General features: G+C 37.5%; 1 protein-coding gene across 11 annotated transcripts in view; it reads left to right on the top strand.

The window, feature by feature from the left end:
• Nucleotides 1-17,995, top strand: part of LOC133850799 (neuronal acetylcholine receptor subunit alpha-7) — a 108,825-nt gene that overhangs the window by 52,313 nt on the left and 38,517 nt on the right. For 10 of the 11 annotated variants that reach the window (XR_009895703.1, XM_062286999.1, XM_062287000.1 and 7 more), the window contains exon 3: nucleotides 17,829-17,968. Coding sequence is in view for 10 of the 11 variants with exons in the window: in XM_062286999.1 (XP_062142983.1) it covers nucleotides 17,829-17,968 (140 nt within the window). In the remaining variant the exon portion in view is untranslated. Of the gene's footprint in view, nucleotides 1-17,828; nucleotides 17,969-17,995 lie in introns of those variants that run through there. The other variant, XM_062287001.1, reaches the window with a different exon arrangement.

The following is a 17,995-nucleotide window of genomic DNA, read 5'->3' as shown; positions in this document are numbered from 1 at the left end:
AAATCATACATTGGAATTTTATCTTAGCGATTACGTTCTCATGATATGAGTTTGAGGTTTGGAATAAATAAGTTTTCCCTAAAATGTGTTGTTATGGTACTTTATTGCTGTACTGGTTCAACTAATTAATAAGCCAAAATAAAAACTAGTAAGAAAGCTACAGTCGAGTGCGCTGAACTGTGAATATAACAAATACCCATGGCTATATATAGAATTGCTTTTAAAATATTCCATAGAGTACAAAATGTACCAGATTTTAAGCTAAAGCAACCAAGACGCATATCAGACGCATTTTCCTATATAGAACAGCTTTTTAAATAACTTAAATTTAAATAAGATCCTAATCAAATTTACAGGAATTATAAATACTGTAGTTCTTAATCTTAACAGCATAAAAAACATTTTATTCTGACAGTCTTCGTTTAATTTATTTATATGATAATGACTTACTTGCTAACATATGTACTTTTGTTGTTCGATTTCTATTTAAAATATTATATTGTTTTCTTGTATTTCTTAATTAGTTTTATATATATTATGTCTTAATACATACATTTATTATGTTACAATGAGATACAAAATTGAACCTTATATGTATGTATATCTTAGAGATAATTTTGTAACTTAAGATACTACATTATACAGATTCTATTAAAAGGAATTTTATACCATTAGGATTTGTCATGTACTTTTATAATTCAAATTAGACCTGTATTTATATGCTGTCAGCTATCGATTTATAATTAAAATATTATGTGCCCAAAATTAATTTCATATTTATCTTTCCTTCATTATCTTTACCATAAATACTTGTTTATGGAATTTTTTATTTCTCATTTTCTAATTAACATTCGCTTTTTTGGTGATTAATTAGCTTAAACTGTAAAGATTTTCATTTTATCTTCGACTCAAAGCCTCATTAACGCCGCTGGCATTAAGCATAAACTCTGTGAATAGATCACCTCGAATACAATTTGTGAACAGGAGTTTACACTGAGCAGCTGCGGCTAATTAAAGTGGCTTTAGTGACAGTTTGACAAATTCTGATACGCTTTAAGCACTTGGAAAATAAATCAAGGAGACGAAGCACGAAACACGAAGGACGAAGGGAGGAAAAGTCTGGGGAAGCAGGTCCGATGTATTTCCCTTGGGGCTGCAGCTAAAAACAAAAGTTTATCTGACAAATACATTTCAATTGTTATACGAGAATTAAAACAATGCGTCAGCTACGTCTCCCTCTAACCCATCGCGTTCTTCTGCATTTTACCGCGCCCCCTTCCAGCCTCTGTCGCTGTCGCAGTCGCAGTCGTCCGGCGGAATGACAAATGAAACTCAAAAGTTTAATGAACCGCAGCAACAGTCGCAAAACGAAATTTTGCTTACATAATGAGGCGGGCGAGAAGTTAGCCGGGTTTGAAATGGCCAATGGATCCAATGCAAACAAGTAAGAAAGCTACAGTCGAGTGTACTCGACTGTGAGATACCCGCTACCCATTTTGAATAAAAGCAATATATTTTGCGGTATTATTCTCAAAATATACCAAATATACTGCAAAAATACTAAAAAAAATATACCAAATGGTATATGTGGTATATCGATATAGTACCGCATTCAAAATATACCATAGACGGCACAATATACCAGATTGTCTGCCAAAGCAACTCAGACCCATAGTAAGTAGGCGTTTTTGCCCATACAAAAGTATTTCTTTAATTACTTCCACAATTTTTTTCTGATCGCAACCAAATTTTCAGGGATCATAACTACTATAGCTATTACTGTATATACCAAAATTCGTAACTCTAGCTTTAAAATTACGCTTGTTATTCGATTTTTTTGATTTGCAGGGGCGGAAGTGGGCGTGGCAACAATTTGAAACAAACTTGATCTGCGTGCAAACATAACAAATGCTGTCGAAAAAAAATTATAGCTCTATCTCTTATAGTGTCTGAGATCTAGGTGTTCATACGGACAGACGGACAGACGGACAGACGGACGGACGGACAGACGGACAGACGGACATGGCTATATCGTCTCGGCTGTTGACGCTGATCAAGAATATATATACTTTATAGGGTCGGAGATGCCTCCTTCTACCTGTTACATACATTTCCTGCCGGCACAAAGTTATAATACCCTTCTACCCTATGGGTAGCGGGTATAAAAACAGATGTGGGCGTGATGATGGAGGCAACTTGCTGCTGGTGTTGGTTGCGTTGGCGGCAATTAAATTTTACCCACAAAATGTACAGCTCAATGCGCAGCTTTCATAGCAATAATACTCATAGTCAGCGCGGAGCAGTTGTCAAAATCAACTAAATGTGGCACTGCTCATTAATCTCTGTCTCCCAGCAGCACTCAGCAGAATGCTGCCCGCGGCAGCTGAATGAATAACTGAATAACTGACTAAACTGAACTGAACTGAACTGAACTGAAAGAATGACCAAAGCAGTCAACCAACCAGTCAAGAGCTAAACTGCCAACCAGACAACCACTCAACTTGCTCGACCAAACTGCACAATACGAAATAATAATAAATAGAAATATATTCTCGGCAAGTAGAGCTCAACTAATAGTTACCCTTTAATTATTTGCATCGCAATCTGCATATTTAATTTATGTAGTTTTCCATCTGCATTGTCATACCCCACGCTCACTAAGTGGTATTCAAATGAAAAATTTACTCAAAATGACAGCAAAAAGTTGCGTGGCTGTTGCTGATTCCGTTGCTTTAGCAGCTTTCACTCGAATTGCCTCCCGCTCTTTCACTCTCTCCCCCTTTGATAAATCCAAATAGTAAGACTGGACTCTAAACATAAGCAACGGCTCAGACTGGACTCATGTGGCAAGTACGCAGAGAGTTAATCATTTTGTTTCAGCAATTTGCTTGATGTATGTGCCAGCGCTCTATGACAGCAAATGTGGGGGAGAAAAACTCATAAATGGCATAGCCACTAAATTTAATTAACACAAAGCAGCAACAAATAAAAATATAGAACAAAAGAGAAAAGCAAGATAAAAATACATTCTTAGCAGAAACATTTTCAAAGCCATGCTGTGATAAATTTGAGACTTGGAAACAGATACAAACACTTGAGCTAAAGTTACGAAATTGAATATTAGGTTCAAGATGAAAATTCTAATTTAATAAAATCGCTTCTTTATTTAGACTATCACCTATAAATCTTTATTAAATTCTGTTCCTTTTCACATAAATATAAAATTTAATAGCTAATATTTTTCTTTACTATCGTAAAATAAGGTTCTCCAACTTTTCAAGACGTAATTTTCGAAGCATAAACTGTTTCAGAGCTACACAAATTCATTTTTCCAATTGATATTCATTTTTTTTAGGTCTAATGAAATTCAATTATTAAGCTTTATCATCTTCATCAAAAATTACCAAATAAAGAGAACAAAAAGTGGCTCCAGGAAAAATTTATGAAAAACAATTAAAATATTTGTTTATATCTTTGAATCCAAGATGAACGAATTCAAATTTAAAAATATTACGTATACGGTTAAAACATGGCAATGCAAATATGAAATCCCGATACAGATCAAAGCATTTGATGAAACTAAAATTCTAGTATTATTATTTCAAGAAGATTTGCGTTTATCTGCATTTGGATGCATAATATAAACTCCCATTTAATTTCCATGATATTCAAGGCATCAAACGCATTAATCCATTGACAATAGTTGCATTACAGATTTGCGCAGTACAGATGAATAAATAATCCCCTAAATACCTCTAATAAAATGCTCGAAAGGATATTTAATAATTGGGCCCCGTGGGTATTACTTCTAATGCAGCATTGTATTTGTTGCTGTCAACACATTGCAAATCAATTGATTTGACATTAATGTAATAGGTATTACAAACTCTGCTTTATGTTATGATGAGTTGTCAATAGTTTTCCCTTTCTCCCTAGTGCATAAAGTGTGCCAAATTTTCTTTGAATTGCGTATACGCAGTGTATGACATTTAATTATTGGAAAGTTATGCATATTTGAGTGCAACATTTTGTGGCAAATGCTAAAGGGATTATGAGGCCCAAGGGTGTAGAAGGAAGGAAAGTTTTATGAAAGGCTTATCAAACGCCAATCAGTTGTATATCAATTAATTAAATGCAATATGAAGCCAAAGTTGATTTGTGAGCGAAGTGGCAAGGCAATTGAATTGCCTGCAACAAGCTTGTAGTTCAATTATTTAGACAGCTGCTGGGAGGCCCCAATGCAGCACCACATGCATAAACAATGTGCCACAAGCCCAACAGGCGACAAAAAAAAGTATCAACAGCAGCAGCAATAGCAACAGCAAATGGCAACAGCAACGACAATCGACTATTCCCCACGTGCGGCCATGTGCCGGCAATTGAAACTCAATTTAGTCAACTGGCAAAACAGAACAAGCAGAGGCAAGCAGCATGCAACACATCTTCACACACATTTCTATATATAGAACATATATATATAGATAGAGATAGAGACACACAGCTACAATGCAGTTTACAATTTTCACGCCAATTGCCATAAAAGCCGTAAGTGAAATACATACTTAAGTGCAGCTCCAAGCAACTGACTTCAACTCAGATTTTGACTCTGCCTCTGGGCTATGACTATGTCGCTGACTCTGTCTTTTTGCCTTTGTTTCGAAGATTCGACTCCTGTTCCATAGTCCTTGCATTCGCCTCACGTTTAGCCAATGTGTCGCCAGAGCGTTACAACGACATTCAACCAGCCGCGACGTTGTCGTTGATTTTCGTTTTTTTTTTTTTTGTTTTAGCTTCTATAGGCCCCCAGTTGGAAATGGAGGCGGAGCAAGAGGCCTACGTGTATATTCGTAAACTCGTATACCGCCTGTTTGAGCAATTAAATGTGGGCCCAACTTTAAAGCAAATAGCCCAAAACAACAACAATTAATGTTAATTTATTTTCGAACTCATTTGGCTGTAATTGCTGGGCATCGTCAAAAACACGAATTACGCGAACAATTTAAGGTTGCTGCGAGACGCAATCAAAGAGTTGCTTAAATATTCAATATGTCAACATAAATTCCGAGTGTCTTTATTTAGGTGTATTATTATTATCATAAAACGTTTAGTGCTCAAAGCACGTTTGTATATTTGACTCCTCTCATACGCAATCGATCTAACCTGTTATCAGTATACCGATATGCTATTTTGACAATATATGTGTTGGAATATAGTATATAATTCAACGAAAAAGATTTAAATAATGTATCTTAAAATTAAACATTTTTAGAATTAAAAATTTATATATATTTTATGTACATAAATTTATAATTATATATAATATATATTATTTAAGTGAGATTAAATGTTGGAATGACATAAAATCTATCAAATATATTCACTAGCTGTGCTAAGAATATATATTCGATTCTTAATAGATTTAAGTTGTCAATAAATGTAATTTGTCATTAAATCATATATTATTGACAGCCAATGAAATCAATGAATCATTGTAGTTTGCTCTGATTTTGTTTCTTTGATGTTTAGTTGTCTTCACTTGCGTTTTGTTGGGCAATATTTTTTAGTAGCTGCTGTTGATTTAATTAAATCAAATAATCGGAGTTTACCGCATTGAAGTAAGCGCTGCATTTTGTAGATATTTATAGCTAACCAAATAAAAATGAAAGTTATTTATTACTGCGTACATTTTGTTTGCTGCAATTGAAGAAATTTGATTAGAAGTTATCACGAAACTGAACACTTTTTAGTTTTTTTATTTGCAACTCTTGGGTCAACCCGCTCAGGCAATTTGGCAATTTTCATGGCATTTTCGGGCTACTCATTTACAATAAATTCGGACAGGCTACGCAGTAAAAGGCTTAACACGACCGAAAGAGAACCTATATAGGCGTGTCCTCGCCTCTTGCTGCCTGCTGCCTGCCTAGCATCATTTCAGCTGCTTTATGAGCTACAATTGTGTGGCCTGCTTTGACCTCTCCGCTCATCCCGCGCACAATTCCCACTCGCTTTTTGGTTGGCTGTCAGGCAACTGCTGCCAACTGTAAATAACTTTGCTTATTTGAACATTTATTGGTGACGTAAACGGCTTGTAGCATTGTTGCCAGCCATTTCGGACAGGATGTTGAATGGGAGCGAGACAGAAAAGCAGTGCAGAGTGAAGAGTGTACAGTGAAGAGGAGACGAAGGAAGGATATTGTCTGTGCTCAGGCTTATTGCCGATTTTTACTCCTTGTTAATTTCCTGTGAAATAAAAGAGCCGAACTCGATGTGGACGGCGACGGTGACGGCGAGACCGAGTTCAGAGTTCAAGTTGACGAGTTAACGAGTACTCATATGGGCACTCATACGGGTACTCGTGTATGTGTCAGGTTAATGCCACTGCCGAGGCTGAGAATTGGTCTTCTAAAGCTCGTAAAATTCTCTGCTTCTCTGTCGGCCTCAGCTTCAGTTTCAGCCTCAGCATGCTGCATGCAACATAAAATATGATGAAGGGCACTTAAGCAGCCCGCCACGTCTCGTGTGTTGACAGCTATCAAATGTGTACACAACATGCATAAATGAATGACACACTCACACACACACACATAGGGTAAGGTGTGTGCGTGTGTGTGGAGTGAAGAGGTGTTTGTGACACGCCTTTGTTTCCATAAATATTAAAAGAGGCAACAAACCTTTTGAGAGGACGCCGCCTTCAAATCAGTTTACAATTTATGAGCAACTCAAATAAAAACCCAACAAAACTTTGTCGCATTTGTTTACGTTGCATGCCTGCTACTTGCCACTTGCCACTTTCCAGTTGCTAGTTGCCACCGCCCACCTGCAATATGGTGCAACACTTCTGTAGCATAATATAATTTATAGAATTTATGCAACTGCCGTTGCCGTCCGGCTTTTTCGGCAAATGCCTGCAAATAATTTAAGACAAGTTTGTTGCGACAGTTTCAACACTGCAACTGGGTCATGCAACGTTCATAGGGCCCAGGGCGTGGCAAGGTGTGAACTACTTATACGGATGACTATAAAACAGGCTGTTTACGTCGAACACTTAAATTACCGGAAAGTACTTTAAAGTTTTGCAGTTTGCTAATTTTGAAATTTTATAATTTTGTATTTGACTATTTGATAGAGTATGCAAAAATTAATGGTATATAATATACCAAATGAATGTGGATATACTGATTGTTTTATTTGGTATATCGATTTCAAGCAAATCAGGAGTTTATAAGGACTAGAAATTTAAAATAATACAAAGTATTCACTAATCCATTTAAAAATAAATTTCATGATACAATTTTTCTTTAAAAACAAAAAAATAATAATTTATTAGTAATAAATATGATTCAACAAGGAGTCAATATTTAATTGACGAATACTAAGAAAATATGTAAGAGATGATTGAGTTCAATATTCAATATCTAAAAATGATTAAATAGCAAGAAGCCATAAGATGCATTAATTAATCATGTGTAGCAAATCATACTAATGATTGCATTCGCAACTTGAATCTGTCGCCGGCGTTGAGATTGAGATTGATAAATGCTATGGCAAATGGAATATAAACTGTGAAGAATGTGCGACAGTTCTGGTTTGTAGTCTGACAAATTGAAAAGAACCACAGAGAACAATGCATTTAAACTCGTGTCCTTCTCGACTGCTGCATACATATCTATCTCTCTTTCTCGTTCTCTTGCACACTTTTTCTCTTGACGATACGTAAGCAATTGAAATCGTATTGCAACTGTCATTAATCAAGCTGCAACTTTGCCGCAAAACCGCACATGAAGTCGAATCGAGTTCGAGTCGAGTACGAGTAATTTGACCAATACGTAAGAGTTGGCCAATTGAACAAATGTGGCAACGCACGTTGCATAGAAATATGATCTATGAACGCTAAGCTGTCAGACATTAGAGGCAGCAGCAAGAGCGAAAGCAAAAGCAATCGCATTAAAGGTAACGCTTACAGACAGCTGCAATATGGCCAAGTCCCGAGTATCGTGGGCTTAAAGGCATTGGCAAAGTTATGTGCACAATTTGTGCGCCTTTTCAGTAAATAAAAATGTCAAATTAATTTCAAGTGCTTAAGTGCAAACACACACACATGCACACATTGAGAAGAGAGCAAGAGGAGTCTGCAGAGAAAATGAGAATTTACTGAGCATTCATTTAATCCAGCCTTTTAAGCCTGCTCGACTGGCTGGGACTGGAACTTGGATTGGGACTTGGATTGAGTTTGGGAACGAGAACGAGAACGGGGCGAAACTAACTGGCAACATGTGGCATGCTCGAGTGACCACCAAAAATATGCTACACAATTGTTAACAGGCGCCTGCGTATGTGTGTGTGTGTGTGTGTATGAGCCTTCGCTCTGTGTGTGTGCGACGACAAAAACGATTTCATTCATGAAAATTTTTACACAAAATTACATTTGCCAGCTTTAGCTCTATCTCTTTCTTTGGGGGTAACTAACTGCCACAGCGAAGAAGCCACTGTGCGGCAGCCATTTTCCCTAAATTACTCAGGAAACACCCTTCCCCCCCTCCACACACTCCTATTCACCGTTATTAGAGTATGTATGTATGAGTGTGTGTGTGTGTGTGTGTGTATAATTTGCGTTGCCTTTTCATAAATAATGAAATGCTCTTTGGGTAGTATCTATGCCTCGACTGCGACTTTTGTTTTTCACATGTGGCAAACTTTATGACCAACGCATGGGCGCACACACACGCACACACACACACTCGTATATAAAGAGACACAGATATAAACACCCGAGCCGGGCTCCAACGGAAGCCAACTTACTTTCCACACATGCCCACATCCGTTTGCACAAGTGGAATACAAATTTAATCTGTCGGTTTTCTGGGATTTCCTCATTTGTACCAGATTATAATCTCTACAGATCCCCACCACCGCCACCAAACCACCTCTCTCTTCCTTTTTCTCTCTCGCTTTAGTTTCCCTTCAGCTTTGCTATCAATAGGCGTACGTTTTGGTTTCGTTCACTTCAGACTCCAAAATGCCTAGGCACAAACGTTAATGAGTTGCTAAGTGTCTGGCTTGGGGTTGAGGGGGGATTCGGTGAGGGTCTGGCCACTGCAGTTGGACGTGCAAAAGGCATAGCAATTTGACTTAATGGCCAGTTGAAATCAGTTCACAACAATCCCATGCAAGCTCTGATTACCACATTTGCTCAAAGGGTTATTCGCAGCTGTTCAAATCGAAGATTGAAAGACATTTTCATTAGTCGCCAAAGCGAAAATATCAATTTCGCTGGTCAACGTTAAGTGCGATTTATGTGCGGACCTCACAAAACTAAAATATTGAATGTATGTCTTCAATTTCCTGTTACGTCAATAAATTAAACAATCTATTAGTTAGCACTGCAATATTTGAGGGCCAGCCCTGAGAGCATTACGCCGCCCTCAAGTTGTCGGCAAAGTTCTTAGTGCTCTGCTGCCAAAAGCAATTTGCAACATTGTTCGCATTCCGCCCGCCAGTTCGCCGGCAAGTTTCTCTGTGTGTATGTGCACAATCCACTTACGAGTGGAGCTTGGTGCTTGGAGCTTTGCACAACGATTTATAGACCTGCCCGTTGACTTCTAACATATGCATAATTTTTCAAGAGACTCGCATAGAAATCATATCATAAAATAAAATCACAAGTGCTTTTAATTTGTCCCAGTAAATGCGCAGCCCACGTCGAGGGAATACACAGACAGAGACAGAGACTCCCACACATACACACATACAATACTCGTTACTTAGCGCACATTTAATTTTGTTACCAATACATAGGTACTGCTGGGACACACACACACACACTCGAGCATACACAGATAAGTAGGTGGGTGGCATTTCCTCTTTAGGTTCTGAGACTTTGGCACAAGTTTTTTGGTGCGCCATAAAACTATGCCGAAATTTATATGGCTGCCATGCTTCAGTGGCTCCGCCAACTCTTCTGCACAGACTCATGAATAAATGGGCGTGGCACAAATGAAAGTATTGTATTTTGCGCCAAGTGTTTAATGATAATGAGCCCACAGCACCTCCTGCTAATGCTTATCATTGTCGTTAACAAAAATTATGACTCTTGCCACATTTGATAAATGCACAAATTAATCCCAATTCATACCATACATATTTATAGATTAGTTTGATATTATAAATGTAGTCCCAATAATTCTTAGATTTTTAAAAGTGTTTTCGATATTTAAAAAAAAAATTACAAAAAATAAATTGCTATGAGTATAAATTATACTTGTACCCATAATTAATGGTATAACAAATCAGATATGTCTATATATACATATTTACTAGATTTGAAAATGTAAAAGCTTAAAATGTTTCCTTTTAATAACAATTCAAATAGACATATAAATAATATACATATAAATATAAATAAATACATATATTTTTTTTTTAACTTAAAAAGTCTAATCGATCTTAAAACATTTTTAACTAACCGATATTTCTAAAAAATTGACATGTTTTTAGTTTCTTTGAGTATTTTTTACTTAACATTAACATTTAAAAATGAATTTATTTATTACACTTGACATACATACGATTCAATCTATACAAGTATTTTGTTGATCATATATAATTGTTTGCGCAGATTTTCTGTGCGTTGAACGTGCTTTAAGCGACATTGGCAATATTAAATTTTTGCGGTTGAAGCGCAGCGCAAAATAATCGTTGGCATCGGTGATGGAAATTGAATTTGCGAGTGTTGAGCCAAAAAACGCAAAAACCGCGAGTAAAATCTATGCACGCACACAATTCAAATACATATGTATGTATATGTACAAATATCGAAATATATATGTATATCGACGCGCCTACATATGTATGTATATGTACAAATATCGAAATATATATGTATATGTGTGGGGTGTATAGTGCATAGGCTATCTCATTCGCACACACACTGGAAAACACTTCAAAAGCAAACGTGTGTAAGCCACAACACATTTGAAATGCGTAAAGCGTTTTGCGCCAAAGGCGCAACTGTTGAAAGGACAGACGTGGAAATTATGCGGGGTGGTATGGAGACAGGAAAGGGAAGGGGAGAAGAGGGCTTGTCTATAGACCAAGGCGACGCCTAGCTAGTTGTCAGGCTATGGCTGGTTTTTAAGCCTTATAAATTAGCGGTTAGATTGAGCGTCATAAATCGTGCGATTAATTTTAAAGTGCACGTGCGTCCGCATGTTTATATAGGACAAAGATTTACGCTTTAAAACCTCTCGAAATTGAAAACAAAAACCGAACGAGAACAAAAAAAAAAGCTTTGCCAGCTCTAAGGCAAAGCCGTGACGAGGGACCAAATATGAAAGCGGTTGCCGCAGGTAGATGAGATGGGAAAGTAAGTACAACGCATGCCGCTAAAGCAAACGCAAAGTACGATGATTGCGGAGATAGTTGCAAAAAAATAATGAGAGCAAAGAGTGAAAGAAGGAAAGAAGGAAAAGGCAGAGCAAAAACAATTTCCAAAAGAATACAGAGATAATCAGAGGTGTAGCAAGAGAAGAACTTAAAGCACAGCCTCAAAAGAAACAGCTTCGTAAAATTAATTAACTCTATGTTAGCAAATGGCTTCAGTATTAAATAGGGATTGAAAAAATCGTAATAAAAGCGCTTGTTTGAAAAAATACTGCATGTAATTAAAGTATTCATTTCCATTGCGCAGCAATGAGTTAAATTAATCTGCGACTTATCTAAAAGAAGTTGACAAGCTTTGAAATAAATGCTAAACTTAACAAACTGCACGACTATGAGATACACATTTTCAATAACACCAAATACCAAATACTTAAAAGAAATACCGAATGGTATAATTTACTTAACTTCAAAGGAAATAAAAACATACTTATAAACTACTATAAAAATAAAGACAATACATTCACATTTGTTCGCTTCTGACTCGAAATCTTAACACAGTGGAAAAATAAGTCAGTATTAAAGTTGTAGGATTTACTTGACAGCCAGTTTGTACGTTAAGAATAGAGGAATAGAATTCGTTGATGCAAAAGCAGGCCATAAAAAGTGTTGCATTCTCTTAGAGTGTCTCAATGATTTGCCTAAACGATGCCGTCTAAATTTATGTATCTAATTAAAATAAACGCATAAAAAATGCGCTCATGAATGCGTTGCATATAAAAAAAAGAAAAAAAAAAGGAAAAACACAGATGAGAGGAAGAGGCAACAAAAGTCTCTGCTGTATGTTTAGCGCTTCGCCTAACTTCATGCCGCATAAATTTCGCTAGTCCCTGGCAAACTACTCCTGGGTCTATCCCCAGTCCTATGTAGTCTCATTTGCCATGTGCCTGCGCCCGCTGCGTGCGTGGACGTGCTGGGGGCAATAGTGGCATAGGAGCGAAAGCACAATCTGTTTGTTTATGCTCCAGAGCTGCATTTTTATGTGCTGCCAGTTCGCCGACAACAGCAGGCCACTCCATCAGTCGACAGTCCATGCCACAGTATTCACTACACTGCTCGAAAAATATCAGGGGAATACATTAAAGAACTAACATAGAAATAAAATACATCACAAGCCAATATATTTTTCTTATATTTAAGAGTTAAGATGAATTTAAATATATTCACAATTTATTATTTTTATAGTTATAAATTTAAAGTAAGTTAATAACTAAATACAAACAGATTAAAGCCAATAAGCAATTCAACAGGTGCTTGCAGCAATCTTAAATGCATTGCAGTTACTTTTGCTGATTTAAAGATACGCACAAACTGTGCTATTTAGTTAATCGTTGAATCTTAATGGCATTTAGGGCATTGAATTTGTCAATTTTGATTCACAACTGGGAGTACAGTGTGTGGCCATGTGAAGAAGGGGCTGCTGTAGCTTTAGCGTTGCCTTTTTTTAATAAAATTAGCTCCGGCATTGGGTGCTTGTTTATGCAGCCAACAGTCAAGCGACCCCGAAGAGCAACCGGGCGGCTTCGCCTGATGCACACACTTTTGGTTGCCTGCGTGGGCGAGTGTGTAAGTGTATAGCTATCTCTGCATATATATATATATTTATGTGTGTGTGTGTGTGTACTTGGCTGCTTATTATGCATGAATTTCAAATGAAGTCGCGAACGTGACACAAACTCATGACCGCCCCCAAAAGCGCCCTCTTCAACGCTAGGCTCTGTGACTTTCACAGTTTCCCCTCTTTTTACCGCTCGCCGCTTGTCTCGAGTTGTTGCTGTTATTCAACGTACGCGGCCTTTTTTGCTGCCACGGCTAACACAAAATTTACACATTCGCATTACGATATGCATTTAATATGAAAGAGGATTGCGTATAAGACGCAGTCTCAACTCATCTTCAATTTTTGCCAAGAAGAAAACCAAATTGAAAAACACATAAAACTCTTTGCACTAAATGGTTACCCAAAATGAGAATCGAGTATTCAAATGGAAATGGAAATGGAAATGAAAATGGGCATAGAAGTTGGCATATTACGCGTACATGTCGAGAATTCTTTTTGTGTACTTCAACTAATAATGAAATTTGTACAGTTGGGTGTTGATTGTTTATGGCTCTTAAGTGGTCTCTACTTATGACCAGGGTCAGCATAATGAGACCTGACCTGACAATATGCGATGGGATCTTGTATTATGCAAACGACATTTGGTTAGAATAGTAAATTAAATTCATTCCGTTGGCGATACTCGAATGCCAGACTCATTTACTAACTTGATCTGGTTCATAACTGCGTTAAGAAAAAACAAAATTGATTCGTAAAGAATACTAATAATAATTTATTTAAATTCTTAAGATATATAAAATTTGATCTATAATATGAGCTTGAAAAATTCTCTGTTAACATAACACATGTTATGTGTTAAGTTTTCTTTTAGTTCACGCTATGTGAACATAAATCGCTCTTATCTACATTTTCGTTTATCGTACAAATTGTTACCACCAAAATCTGCCTATGAAAGTAGCGAATTCATATTTAATTAAACTTGCATAACAATTTTCAGCCATAACCGTTGTTGAAATATACATAAAACTTTGCTGGCATTATGAATGCTTGAAAGCGGCAAAAAAGTGTTTAAGCAGAATGCGAACTTTATTTAAGAATTTCAAATGCAGAAATCAGTTCAATGTGGGATGCAAACTTTCAAAGTTATAACTAGCTATTAATTTTTCTTATTCTATATTCCCCAAGATACTCACACACCTAAGTATGAAATGCAATTTATTAAACTAACTACTTTGGCATGCTAAAATAATGTAGAAGAAAGAGAAAAACACACGTAAAAATAATCTAACACACTCTCCAAGCGGGAAGCACTTAGAGCTCAAGCAGCAAAACGAGGGAAGCAGCTCAAGAGGACGGCAGTACATCGGGAAAGGGGGGCGTAGGAGACGTAGGGTAACGGGGGGGGGGAAGCACTCAAGTGGCGGCACACACTTCAAGGAGATATTTTCAACACGCTCTTCGACAGCAGCAACAAAACAGCAACAAGGACAATGGGCGCTAGGCATTTGCAACTTAATTGCAATGTGTGTAGGTGTAAGTATGTATCGCTATGTATGTATGTGTGTGTGTGTATATGTGCAAAGGTGTTGTTATGAGGCGTGGCATGGCCTTTGCATAATGCATAGACTAAACATACACACAAGCTCGTAATAATCATTTTGTCAGCTGCCTGCTTCGCGCTAATTGCAATTAAACAATAATGCTGAGAGTCCTGGTGCGAAAGAGACGGCAATAGCACTGTGCACGCGAGATAGAGTAATGGAGAAATTTTCGTGAAAAATTCGTTTAGAAAAGTGAAAATGATGCGTAATTACGACGACTAAGCAGCGCATGTCGTGCTTTTGACAGCAAAAGGCGTTTAATTAAATGTTAATAGCAACAGTAACGACAACAACAACAATAAAGGCTAGCAGACAATTAACAGCATCTTATTGTCATTGTTGTTGTTTGAGTCGCGTTTGTTGTGCTTCTATTTGCATATCATTAAGCCGAGAAATACACGCAATACAAACTGTCCTCTCTTTATCCCAGCCTCTGTCACTCTGTCTTTTCTCCTCTTACTTTCTCAACGAGTGCATTATCAACACTTGTGTGTGACATGGGCGGGGCGGATCAAAGAGAGGCGTGGCGGACGTTTCTTTAATTGCCAACTGAAATTATCTTCAAATGACACCAAAAGCAAAAACTAATTTTCTGCGATAAACACTTTTCCTAGAAAGAAAACTGAAAAATAATTTTAATTGTCCTTTAAAAGCCATTGCGCTTTTAGAAACTTACATTTCAAAAGAAAAAGTGATTACTATAGAACCGGTATTTCATGAAAATAAATAAATAAATAAAAATTAAAACTCATCTCAAAAACACATGCCACGAGCGGATTACATTGACATACTCCTTTTTTAAATGTTCCTTATGAGAAAACTAACTAATAAAAACATGAAAAACGTGACTATATGAAAAACTCAAAATGAGCTTGATGTATTAAAATATCTTGCAATGAAAATTAGTTGTTTTTTTTAATTGTAAAAGTTGTTTTTTTTTTTTCTTGATAGAACTTTGAATCACACCTGATTTAGTTAATCCAAAGGCCTTTTCAAATTTCATATGATATAAGCACACAAACACCATGATCACTCAACTGTTTAGTTATGAGTTATCAAGTGAATTGCAACGAGAGCTATTATGCGCCATTAAGAACTCGGTACCGCACTTCAGTTTGACAACCACTAGCATTCAAGTAACCACTAAAAAGCAGTGGACAGTGTTTTATAACAGACCGTAAAACGGCTATGTCAAATATTTGAGGTGAGCAAAAAAAAAAATAACGAGGAGGAAATCGTTGAGAATTTACGAGTTGAGGTGAGCTGAGGTGAGAAAAAAGATAGGATAGTACTATATAGCATAGCATAACATGGGATAGGATAGGATGGAATAGGAGAGCACACATTTACCTGGCACACGTCGGAAATTGACAACTCAATTGCGAAAACTATTTGCACGCAATTAGGCGAAATGACGGGCAGCAGCAGCAGCAGCAACAGCAGAGCAGCGTGTCCCACAAGCTACTTAGCTCACGGCAAAGTTGTCAAGTAAAATAGAACCATAAAATGGAGGTATAACAAAGGGACTAAGGACAACCACGAGCGGCGGACTCGAGAGTAAATATTGACCAGGAGCCAGGCCAGGACAGGCCAGGACATGCTAGGCTAGAACAGCGCCGTTGACTGAGGGGAGGACGAGAGGTGTGTGGGGGCTTTGGGTGAATATGTTGGTCGAGCAGCTCATTCATAAATGCATTAGGGAGCTGTCAGGCTGTGCAATCGAATTCATGTTGGCATTAACTGTAAATTATGCAAGCCAGGACACAGGCCATGAATTTGACATGGCTCTGAGCCAACCACTTGGAACTGACCAACAGTCACCAACGACCGTCGACCACCGACCACCGACGAACCAAACTTGTCAAGGTGACTGTAAACGGATTCCTGTTTATTATATGAGCCATTAATATGCAGGCGTAGTATGTGAAGGACTCTCGATTTGGAGTCGAACAGCACTTAGTAAATGACACTAATAATATTGTATATATGTGCATATACATATACTCTATATTCTTAACTTATTTGAATTGCGTAGTCTTGAGTGAGCTGACCTAGTTACGTTCCGTGTGCTTTGATCAATTTGCCCTTGAGCGAATGTTGTGCAAACTTCTCTAGCTGCAGTTGTCCTTGCATTTCCAGTTGACATTTGGTCGCAGACACACACACACACACACACACCCACACACTTTCACGCCCTCACACAGGCCCTGTCATGTGTGTATGTGTGTCTCATGGGTCACCCTTTTGCATGATTTAAAACTATTTAACTTCTTTTACTATTTCTTTTTGGCATTGCCCCGCTGCCTTCTACTGCCCTTCAGTTCTTTTGTTTTGCAACACTTTTTGACATTTGGCACTGTGATTTCCATTTTTGCACCTTTTATGCTGAGTGTTTTTACGAGTACGAAATGCTCTCAGCTTTTGCGTTCTTTTCTCTTCTTCTCCTTAAAAATTTATGAGTTTTTTAACCTTGCTGCAAATGGCACGAAAATTGCTGACAAACCCAAACCCCCACCGGTTTTGTCCCTGTGCATATGTTAGTGCTCGAGTGTGTCTGTGTGTATATTGTGCCAGTAAATTGTTAATTACTAGTGTGATGTGCATTGCATTTCAGTGGGCAGCAGCTGCTTTCAAGTGCTGCAACAAAGTGCGGCAATGTTGCGACCATGCGGCGTATGCGCAATGTCTTTTTGCTCACGCTGAAATATATTAATCGAAACTCGATTCGAAAACTTTGTGAAGATTTTTCACTACTCAAATTCTTTCAGCTGAAGCAAATTTTATTTTATATGTTGAAAAAAATAAATTATTTTTCTTTATAATAGTATATTTTCACACATAAGTAAAAACAAATAATAATTGGCAATTTTCGGTGTGCAAAATGCAATCAAAAGCGAAATATGATTTATTTTGAAAGTGTAACGCATACAGTGATGGATGGAAAGCAATTCATTTATGTTGGCTTCACACATTGCGCATTCGCCCCGTATGATGGAAATGACACAGGCAATTAACTCGACTGCCAAAATGCGGCAACGTGGCGGCGAACCAAAAGATTTTTAATAGCTTTCTAATGAGCTGTCAATTACTGCGGCTCACTTACAAGTTGCATTTTTGGGGCAAATGCGCCGCAAATATAAATCAAAATTTGTCGTATTTTTTTTGTTGGTTTGTGCTAAGTTTGAAGCCACAACTAATTGGGTTCACACACGTTCTGGCTGTCATTGCAGAAAGCTGTCAGGGACCACACGAAAAGCGCTTACTGAATCACCTGCTCTCCACATACAACACACTGGAGCGACCCGTTGCGAACGAATCGGAGCCACTGGAGGTTAAATTTGGACTGACGCTGCAGCAAATCATCGATGTGGTAAGTTCTGACATTGAAGAGGGAAAA

Source organism: Drosophila sulfurigaster, chromosome 2L, assembly GCF_023558435.1.
Source record: "Drosophila sulfurigaster albostrigata strain 15112-1811.04 chromosome 2L, ASM2355843v2, whole genome shotgun sequence".
Taxonomy (NCBI): Eukaryota; Metazoa; Arthropoda; class Insecta; order Diptera; family Drosophilidae; genus Drosophila; species Drosophila sulfurigaster.
Note: the sequence above shows the minus strand (reverse complement) of the source record. Positions and strands in the feature narration are given on the sequence as shown.